General features: G+C 44.3%; 1 protein-coding gene across 1 annotated transcript; it reads right to left on the bottom strand.

Moving 5' to 3' along the window:
• Nucleotides 1-479: 479 nt before the first annotated feature.
• LOC5510897 (protein unc-93 homolog A) lies at nt 480-5,450 on the bottom strand. Its single transcript, XM_048726242.1, has 7 exons — nt 4,961-5,450; nt 4,674-4,695; nt 4,582-4,628; nt 4,169-4,441; nt 3,294-3,568; nt 2,620-2,887; nt 480-1,035 (listed from the first exon to the last, which is right to left on the bottom strand). Exons 1-7 carry the CDS (start codon nt 5,424-5,426, stop codon nt 1,019-1,021), a joined length of 1,368 nt encoding a protein of 455 aa, XP_048582199.1. The 5' UTR covers nt 5,427-5,450; the 3' UTR covers nt 480-1,018.
• Nucleotides 5,451-10,456: the final 5,006 nt, after the last annotated feature.

The following is a 10,456-nucleotide window of genomic DNA, read 5'->3' as shown; positions in this document are numbered from 1 at the left end:
AGCCCAGGGGGTCGAGATCACACGCGCGAGAACGAGGCAACACAAGACCGGCGGAGGGGGTAGGGGACGGGAGAGACGAGGAAGTAGCGAGAAAACATATTCTTCCTCCTTTGCCGTCTCTCCTGTCCACCCACTCCCCCCTCCGCCGCCTCGTTCTCGTGACTCAATATCTTGATTAGGGCAGGGCTCAGACAAAGGATGAAGGGGGGGGGGGGGGGAGGCAAAATCGGTAACCCCTGGCCGGGCGTGAGGCATCACGAAAAGTTCTTGAAATCTTTCACTTTTGTCTTATTCCTGGGCTGCTAATTTTCTACTGCCGGCTTACCTCAAGGCATAAAATATATTTTAAATTAAAATTTCTAAATAGGGCTGGTCTGGGTTAATTTAAAGTTTAAGGGCAACCAAGTGGTCCTCCGACACTTCAATGTGCTCGCAGCTTTCGGCAAATGCTCGCATGCCCGGGGGAAGGGGATTTCTTGTTTTTGGTTTTTAGGTTGGTTGTTCACTTATCATTACATGGGGGTGCAGGTCTCTTATGTTAGACCATTTTAGGTTGGTGTTTCGTTGATGTTGATGTGGAGTTGGGCTCTGTGCCTGCGTCTTACCTCGAACCACGTGACGGCAGTGGTGATGACTTCGTTACGGAGGTTTACGACGATGGGGAAGGTAAGATTACGTCTGGGTGCATTTAGAAAACAACAACAGAAAACCTGAAACCAGCTTGTGGAAGAAAGGTGGGGGCACACTTCGTGGCAACCGAATTGCGGTCTATTCTTATGAAACACCATGTATATCATTATTTCATATTTTTGTTATTGCTCACCAAACCGCCATCTCACTACAAATCCTGGCAGTACGCCTGAAAACATCAATTCATAACTATGAATATTTATCAACTTTAGTACAGTCCATAACAGATGCTAAAGGTATGGTCTATTTTTCGCCCAGTTTTTGTGATATGGATGAGGTTCGATCTTCGGCCAGTGGCCTTGACTTCTTTTTCGTTTTTTTCCCTCTATCACTTGTTTTTTATGGCTGTTTTTAAAAGAGAAGGGGGTGAAAATAATTCAAGTTCGAGAGGGTATCGCGCGCCCCTCAACCTGCCCCTAGCTACACGCTGCATTTATGTTTCTCTTGAGAGGAAATATGGGAAAGGAGCTTGGAGAGGAAATATGGGAAAGTAGCATGGAGAAGAAAAAGAGAAATTGGAGGATAGGGACAGGGAGAAGAAGTGGAAGAGAAGGGCCAGGGAGATGCGAATCAGAAGGCAAGGAAGAGAAAAAAGGGCCAGGATCCGAAATCGAAGTATGACAGATGGCTGAGGAGCAGGAAGAGGAGAAGGGGCAGGAAAGGATTGGAAGATGGCAGGTATAGGGGAGGGGGGAGAAGTTACAGGGCAGAAAGTGGAGAGGGGCTAGGGAAAGAGTTGGGTATGAGGGGAGGAGGAGGGAAGGTGTATGGAGGGGGAGGGGAGGTGGGGGTATCGGGGATTGGGATGATAGGGTAAGTGGAGTGAGTGGATTGGAGGGCCAGGAAGGGGCGGAATTGGGTGATATGGTAAGGGGAGTGAGTGGATTAGAGGGCCAGGAAGGGGGGAATTGGGTGATAGGGTAAGGGGAGTGAGTGGATTAGAGTGCCAGGAAGGGGGGGAATTGGGTGATAGATTAAGTGGAGTGAGTGGATTAGAGGGCCAGGAAGGAGGGGAATTGGGTGATATGGTAAGGGGAGTGAGTGGATTTGAGGGCCAGGAAGGGGGGGGGGGGGGGTTGGGATGATAGGGTAAGGGGAGTGAGTGGATTGGAGGGCCAGGAAGGGGGGGTTGGGATGATAGGGTAAGTGGAGTGAGTGGATTAGAGGGCCAGGAAGGGGGGGGGGGTTGGGATGATAGGTTAAGTGCAGTGAGTGGATTGGAGTGCCAGGAAGGGGGGAAATGGGTGATAGATTAAGTGGAGTACGTGGATTGGAAGGCCAGGAAGGGGGGGGGATTGGGATGATAGGGTAAGGGGAGTGAGTGGATTAGAGGGCCAGGAAGGGGGGGTTGGGATGATAGGGTAAGGGGAGTGAGTGGATTAGAGGGCCAGGAAGAGGGGGGGGGATTGGGGTGGTAGGGTAAGTGGAGTGAGTTGATTGGAGGGCCAGGAAGGGGGGGATTGGGTAAGGGGAATGAGTGAGTTGGAGGGCCAGGTAAAAATCTCTGTGAAAAGGCACCGAGCAAGAAAATGCAAGCCATGATCCACCTGCGACATCTTACATCAACTTCGAGTTCCACAATAAGAAAACAACATCCTCTTCTGCATCCAAGGCCGCAAATAGAAAAGAAAAGGCGATGCAAGGTAAAAGGAAAGATCAAGGAAAAGAAAAGAAAGGTCCAGCTACATCTTACATGAATTCCTTGAAAAGACTAAAATAAGAAACAGCCCTTGCCAAAACGTGTGAAGAAGCGTACTGAAGACAATCATTATATATGAATCATTATATACAATCATTATATATGAATAGTTAGGTCAATTTTGCATATATCTCAAAATGTTTATATCGTATATTCTACATATACAGCGCATTGTGAACTAGACATTACCGTTGATTTACTTTTTGTCGTAATTGTGAACTAGACAATACCGTTTATTTGCGTCTGCCAGACCGCATCTCCATAGCCTTGAAGTGCAGCCAGTACATAGAAGATCCAGACGAGGCTAGCGTCAGGAGTCCATGCTAACATGATAATGAGTACAGTCAGGTGGACCACCAAACCGCTGACGAACACCGCTAATCTGCCCGTGTACTGCGTAAGGCGCCCAAGAATGTACGAGAACGCCGCGTCGGTCACGCCAAAGCAAATCATGATAAAACCGACTTTGTGGATACCCAATGAGCACGTGACAAACGCCTGAAACATGTCACACAATAAATAGAGGTCACGGTCTTGTCACGCAAGTCGTGTTACTAGATAAAGCCAAATCTGTTGATAAAAAATGAGCACGTGACAAAAGCCGGAAATGTCACACAATGAGTAGATAACACGGTCATGTCAGGTTGTATTAATCTATGACGCCAAATCTGTTGATATCCAATAAACACGCCATGTCACACATTAAAAAGAGATCAGGTTTATGTACATAAGTTGTGTTGATATATGAAGCTAAATCTGTTGATACCCAATTAACGCGAGACTAAAGACGAACCCTACCCATTGGTCATACTAATCCCATACCTTGGTGAAATCTCCAAATATGAACGCTTGCTGGAGTCCACTGATGAACGTACCCTACCCATTTGACATACGGATCCCATACCTTGGTGAAATCTCCAAATATGAACGCTTGTTCAAGTCCACTGAAAACAGTGATGGGTAACACAAGCTGCATCCTGCGATCTTTGAGGTGCTTAAGGGTCGCCACTAGTAATGTCACGCCAGTCACGCTCTCCTTCTTGCGTGACATATCACCCGTCAGCCGGTCCAGGAATACGACAATGAGGAGCACGGCTATCACGCCACACCCCACGTAGATACTCAACAGGGTAATGACCAGGGAGTACTCGGGCAAGGCAAGCGTGTCAGTCACGTTAACTGCAGTAGAAAGACATCAATCAGAAAAGAATGCAGGGTGGGGGGCAACCTATCACTGGTTTTCTCACATTCTAAAGATATTCCTGAACTCCGGAAAATAGGTCACTAGAACCTAAATCCAATATAATTCTATTCCACTGGTGAAATTAGTTTAATTACTGGTCCCCCACGAAATTTCACATTTCCGCAAATGAGTAGAGTGGGGTCCGGACCCTTTTAACCCGACTTTTGACACGCACCCGCCAATCAATGACTGTTTTTGAAACAGTCTGAAAGAGCCTGGGACCGGCGCGCGTGAAGCCTATGATAATCTAAGCCATAAAGGTCTGGGCCTCTATTCGACGCGTTTTTGTATGTCTCATATACGATGGAATTGTAAAGCTTGGATACCACTGAATCTTAAGTGGTAATCATTACTCAACCGTCTATTTTCTCGAGCGAAGACAGACACAGTTTTGTCAGAACAGCATTCGTTCGGGTTAAGACACGCATCAGCAAGACCAACAATTCTAGAATCAAGCTTCAATTCGGTTCAAATAATCGAGGTCTGTCAACATTTTCAGACTATTGTCGCTGAATATAGGGCTAAACTCTCATTACCTGTCATATTGGGGTCTTTGGGCGGATCCCCGCAGAAGTTGACTCCGCACACCTCATTGGCATCTTCTCGGAAGATGTCCGGGCCTTTTTGTCCGAGCACAAGGGATGAGATCAGATTCCCCCAGATTTGCCCGCTCTGGAAGATGAGAAAGAAAATGCCGAAGAAGCGTGTAACGATGGCTTCCTGGGCCTGTCCCGTGATCTCTGCCAGACGTATGCCTGAGGAAGAAAGGTACGTACACTTGGAGGCCCACAAGGGAGCGGCGGAAGCACCTAGGACAAAGATAGCAACAACCATTAGGGAGAGGAGGAAGGCAAAGACAATAGCGACCAGTAGAGGTAACCAAGGGAGCAGCAATAGTAAAGGCATCAACGACCATCAGGGTGTCGCCTTTAGAGGGTGGAGGAAGCACCTAATGCAAAGACAACAACAACCATTAGGGGGTCACCAAGGGAGTGGCTGAAGCACCTAGGGCAAAGACAACAACGACTAATAGGGGGTCACTAAAAGGGAGCGGCGGAAGCACCTAGGGCAAAGAAAGTTGCGTCTGTTTACAAGCTGCTCTTACCATATTCTCTCTCGAGACTTGCTACGCTAGGCGGCGTAAGCCCCAGTAACGACTGGCCGCCTAGCGTGGCGAGTCAAGAGCGGCTGCGAGAGCGGCGTATACTGTAACCATAAAATAATAACACTACTTTAATCAAGGAGTTATAGCGTAAACCTTATCAAATAAATAGATATGCCATAACGTCCGGCATACAAAAGAATAAGAGCGTATCTATTGTACTTACCAAGTAGTATAGAAGCCGGTATCATTGTTCCCCAACGGGCATAGTAGTTCGCTACTGTATAGAGAACATAGGCAAACATCGATATGACTAGGGTCCATTTACAACCAAGCCTTCCGATCATGTATGGGGGTACCAGTATGCAAGATAAGGTAAGAGCTGCGTACACAACACTTAAACTTGCAAGTCCAAGACCCTGGTCAGGGTTTAAACTGCTTTGAAGATTCTGCAGTGATTGAAACGCCGTAAATAAAAACAGGAAACCAAAGCTGATTACAAGGACATTTTTCAAAATCCTCAAATCTTCTTTCTTTGAAGCGGAATGGTCTTGAGGCTTTTCATCCGTATCTCTTATAATCACTTCCTCCATTCCATCCTCGCTGGGTTTCGCATTGTCCGGTTGTTCTTTCTTTGAAGTGGGATGGTCTTGAGGCTTTTCATCCGCATCTCTTATAATCACTTCCTCCATTCCATCCTCGCTGGGTTTCGCATTGTCCGGTTGTTCTTTCTTTGAAGTGGGATGGTCTTGAGGCTTTTCATCCGCATCTCTTATAATCACTTCCTCCATTCCATCCTCGCTGGGTTTTGCATTGTCCGGTGCATGGCCTTCCATCCTGTTGTCTTTATCAGCTGTAAGCAGTTTTTTATTGCCGTTGGGGAGCTCGTTATTTTCGTCCGCCATTGTTGTTTATGCAATGTGTGTTTGCTGCTAAATGGAATAATGAATAGATGTTATAATCAATCTTAAAGTTATTTAAGCCAAATACACCAAACTTTGCAGTGACTAAATGAGGGGTAGGCCTCAAGGTCCTGCTTGAGCTAAATGAGCGGTAGCTTTTTTTTTTGAAACGCGAGAAAATGCAACCATGACGAGCAAATGACCTTCTATCTTTCTTTAGATAGAGGAAACATTTATCCATACATTGATGCTTCAGCTCCTTAGAGGAGCTGATCGGTCTGCATTCTTTTTTAGGATTTTCTTTGCTGTTTGGACCGCCATTCTCTGGCAAAGTCACTGAACTCATGGCTTGCATATTGGGGACCGTTGTCAGATTTGAGGAATGCTGTGTGTAGCAAATAGTTCTTGTAGAACTACAAGATTATGTAGGTCTTTCGGTCTAGCTCGAACAGGTCAGTGCCTAGACGAGTCCATGGTTTCTCAGGAAATGACAGTGCCATTAGGGGCTCTTTCTTCTCGGGACGCAGCCTGGCGCAGATATGGCACTTATTCACCATAGCTTCAATCGGTTTTGTGATGAGTGGCCACCACACTGAGTAGCTGGCACGACCTTGACACTTTGTGATCCCAAGTCATGAATCGCATCTAGCATCTGTAACTGAAGGGACATCGGAAAGAAGCCCGGGTAACCGTCATGTGTTGTTTTTACTAACAATACGGCTTCAAGAGTGGTTGTGATGGCATACAGCGGCCATCCGTCTTGACAATAGGTCTATTCACTTGTTAGGCGGGGCGAGGCGCTTATTTTAAACGGCACATTTCGCACAAAAGGCCGAAGAATGTTTTTATCTACTCTTTCCAGAATCTATCTGTTCCAGTGCTTTCTTATGCCTGGTGCACACTAGTGACATAACGACATAATGTCATAGGCGCGTGCACCCTAATGTTCATATGTTCAAGTGTGACTGGTTCGACATTTTGACATAAGCCCAACATAACGACGTTACGTTATTATGTCCATGCCGATATGTCGGGCTTAAAAGAGCGCGCGCGCCTATGTTGTTATGTCACTAGTGTGCACTAGGCATTACAACTACATGTATGATAGTCATTCAGGAGTGGACGTTATTATGTCCATGCCGATATGTCGGGCTTAAAAGAGCGCGCGCGCCTATGTTGTTATGTCACTAGTGTGCACTAGGCATTAGAACTACATGTATGATAGCAATTTTACTCGTTTACTTAAAACCTTGGGAGGGAAGGGGGGCGCTTATTCGGGGGAGACACTTACTAATAGTCTTGGTTCAAAGGGGGCGCTTATTCGGGGGAGGGGTTGTTATTAATAGTCTTGGTTCAGAGGGGGCGCTTATTCGGGGGAGGCGCTTATTAATACTTTTGGTTCAAGGAGGGCGCTTATTCGAGAAAGGCGCTTTTTCCAGTAAATACGGTAGTGCATCACTATCTTAAGCGGCCTTGATTTCTTCCAACCGCTGCTCTGTCGCAGGCATTAATTTTAACACAGACTCACTTTGCTCCTCAACAAGCTTTTGATCCTCCAGCGTTGGCTTGCTTGTCGGGACACGTGACAGGGCGCCCGCTGCGTTTTGGTGGACCCCCTGGACATACTTCACGTCTGGTGCGTACCTTACCATCCTCGGTTGGGACCTGAGGATTCTTGGCGGGAGCTTTGATAGATCGGTACTTGCGAGTAAGGGAACTAACAGGCGGTGATCTGTTTCTAGAGAGAATGTTGTCCCCAAACTTGAAGGGATGTGTTGTATGAGTGCCCATATTTGTACGACGTCCTGTGACGTCATGGGCTAAAGTTTGAGGAATAAAGAAGACTCGCAACAGTTACAGCGCGAGTAAATCTCAAACCGAAAAATTACTTGGTAAAACTTTGTTATTTTGCGTACATCTATACCCTTTGGATCTATCCCTGTTGAGCATGGGGGGTTCATGATATATTCGCGTAAAATCTACGGCTAGATTTCATATTAATACTAGCAGAATCTAGCTCTTTATTCTCTTTATTCAGTGTTATTCGAAGCCTATTCCCAGGCGTTCTCACCGGTTTTCCTGTGTCCAGCCTAGTCCCTGGCGTTCTTCGTGGGTACCCTGTGGTGTTTTGATGTGACATCACCCGAATCAAGGGCGTTGGGAACAGAATTTGTTTGATAAATTGATTTAGAAATGACAAACAACGAACCTCCCCTCTGATTTGGTGGAATTTTGCCTTGTTTTGCGACGCAAGAAAAATCTACCGCTCATTTAGTATTTCCAAGACCTTGAGCGGGAGTTTGAGGGCACGCGATGCGAGAATTGTTTAGTGTGAAAAAAATGCTTAATGTTATAGTCTGTTCACACAGCGGAAATCAGGGAAATAACAGAAATGCCAATCGCATCTTGTTTCACAGCAAAGCTTGAATTGTGTTTGTTTGCTAGCTTATTTTTTGGGTCATTAAAGAGAAGAAAAATCTACCGCTCATTTAGTATTTCCAAGACCTTGAGCGGGAGGCGGGGTCCACGCGATGCGAGACCTTTTTGCTTTAACACCATTTTTGAACTTCGTGCAAGCTTAAACAATAAATGACGTGAAAATTTTACGGAATGTGCACTTATTGTTCTGTACACAAATAAAATCGTGCTACAATAAGATTGCTCATGCATGGACGTCACAGCTAATTAGACAAGCTTATTTCATTTGTTCCATCACTTAATTACTAGGCTTTTATGCCGAGAACAAAAGCACGAAGTTAAATAATGGTGTTAGAGCAAAAAGGTCTAATGTGACAAAATGCTCCAAAAAGACTGTACACAGAACTAAATATGTCGTCGGAATAATAAAACCAAAGAAAAAACAATCGCCTCTTGTTTTTTTGTTTTATAAGGTGTTATTGCGGGTCATTTCAGCGTGGGAGCGGGCCTCACGCGAAACTTGTTTCTACGGGAATGCTGAGGTTTTAGCTGTGTACAGAGAACGAAGAGGGTGAAGTTAAACAACTTTTGGACTACTATTTAAATTTGTGTCACCGGCTTACCCGAATATGCATGACTCATTCTCAAAGTGTCACAGAAAGTAGCGTTGACCTATTGTATGCATGCAAGGGGATTATATACCGGATGTTCTGATGTTCTTACCGGATTAGCAGGGGCTCGAAACCCTCCGCACTGAAATTAGTTCAAGTTGGTTTTTACTTCTGCCTTCTTATTGTGCTTCTACGCCTCTCGATACACAACAGACTTTAATACATGTTTCTTCTATCTAAATAGAGATAGAAGCTCATTTGTTCATCAAGGTTGCATTTTCTCGCGTTATTCCAAAAAATTAAAAGCTACCGCTCATTTAGCTCGCGCAAGTTTAGCAGCTTCCCCTCATTTAGCATTTTACATGAGTTCGTACAGTTGAACAAAAATTACTAACTATTTACTAACCGAGGGTGAAAAGCCGCAAAGCCTCGGTCGATACACCAAAGCCTCAGTTTGATATTTCCCGGTATGACCGAACGGTCGAGGTTAGTAAGTTGTTTATTATATGGCTTTTTCAAATAAAAATGACAAGAAAACGAATCAACTTTCGCTTTCACGCGAATATCGGTTAATTTATCGATCGATTTAAAAAATGGCGGGAAAACAAGAAACACTCGCGCGCTGCCAAATCAAAAATGTAAATGAGTGAAAAGGTTTAACAACAATTAATTGGACGAATTTTCGGGCTATTTTCTTTCTATTTGCACCTTTTGGAAGCTACAGGTTTTATAGTAGATGAAGTTGATCCAAACAATAGAAAGCTGAGTTGTCAGTCTTCACGGCATGAATGGGACTGTAGTTCGAAAACTCCACGGTATGTAGAGAACAAACTTCTGAAGTAAAATGAAAAGGCCAATCGCTTTGGGCTGCTCTATGATTTGATGAAAATATTGCATTTACAAATAATAGGTAGTACTTATCTTAAAGAGACTTTTCTGGGTCTTTCCACCCTTGTAATTTATTCATTTGTTTGTTTATCCGATATTAAATATAAGCTTTCTATATTTCTTGACTATCAGTATCGGTGGCGGCTCGTCATCTTATTGTTTTTTTCATTTTTGTCAAAATTGTTCTCTTCAATCTCTTCATGAGACTCAAAGTGCTCGTCCTCTCCCATTATCAACTTGAAGACCTGTTTGTTTCTCGTTTTTTTTTTTTTTTTTTTGGTGGCTTTGGTTCTTTGGTCGATTTTGTTTTAGCGAAATTCGTGCAACCGAACAAAGCAACAGAAAAAAGCTCACAAAATGTCCCGCTCCGAATGCGGAAAAAGACGGCCCGCCAATTAAACATTTCTGTTTCTTCTGGGTGTTAGAATTCGCTACTCGAATGTTCGCTGTCGCTCGTTTTGCAGTTTGAAGGTGGAAAAAAAAATTAAAAAAACAGAAGATTGTCAATTTTTTATCGTAGGGCAATACGGGAATGTCACGACTACAAATTAGCCAATCACAGCGCGCGTACTATCGTAGCCATATAATAAATGAATATATGACATGACTAAATATATTATTTGTGTTATTATGCAGGGTTCTTTCAAGCAAAGATATTGAGTATTCGATAGCCATTATTATGTTTATTTACTATATCCTTGCGCTAAATGGTGCAAGGGATACCCCCTGGTTACCAGAGCCTACAAAACTTCTCTCGCCCATTGACGCTCAGCCAATATAATTTGACCTTAAAATATATCAAATAACACTTACAGTACCATTCATTTGCTCCAAAAGTTACATAAAGTGTGACTCGACTTTCAATAACAATAATTGAATATGCGTGAACTTTCATAAGCATAA

This window comes from Nematostella vectensis, chromosome 4, assembly GCF_932526225.1.
Source record: "Nematostella vectensis chromosome 4, jaNemVect1.1, whole genome shotgun sequence".
In the NCBI taxonomy this organism is placed as follows: domain Eukaryota; kingdom Metazoa; phylum Cnidaria; class Anthozoa; order Actiniaria; family Edwardsiidae; genus Nematostella; species Nematostella vectensis.
The sequence above is the reverse complement of the archived record's forward strand: the minus strand, read 5'-3'. Positions and strand labels throughout refer to the sequence as shown.

What these genes read in the sequence shown, in the direction of transcription:
- LOC5510897 (XM_048726242.1), bottom strand. Translation starts at nt 5,426, where the DNA reads ATGGAGGAAGTGATTATAAGAGATGCGGATGAAAAGCCTCAAGACCAT. An exon ending in GCTTCCGCCGCTCCCTTTTA is followed by an intron (nt 4,629 to 4,673) that starts GTGACCCCCTAT and finishes TAGGTGCTTCAG; the next exon opens with CCACTCCCTTGGTGACCCCC. An exon ending in CAAAGACCCCAATATGACAG is followed by an intron (nt 3,569 to 4,168) that starts GTAATGAGAGTT and finishes TTTCTACTGCAG; the next exon opens with TTAACGTGACTGACACGCTT.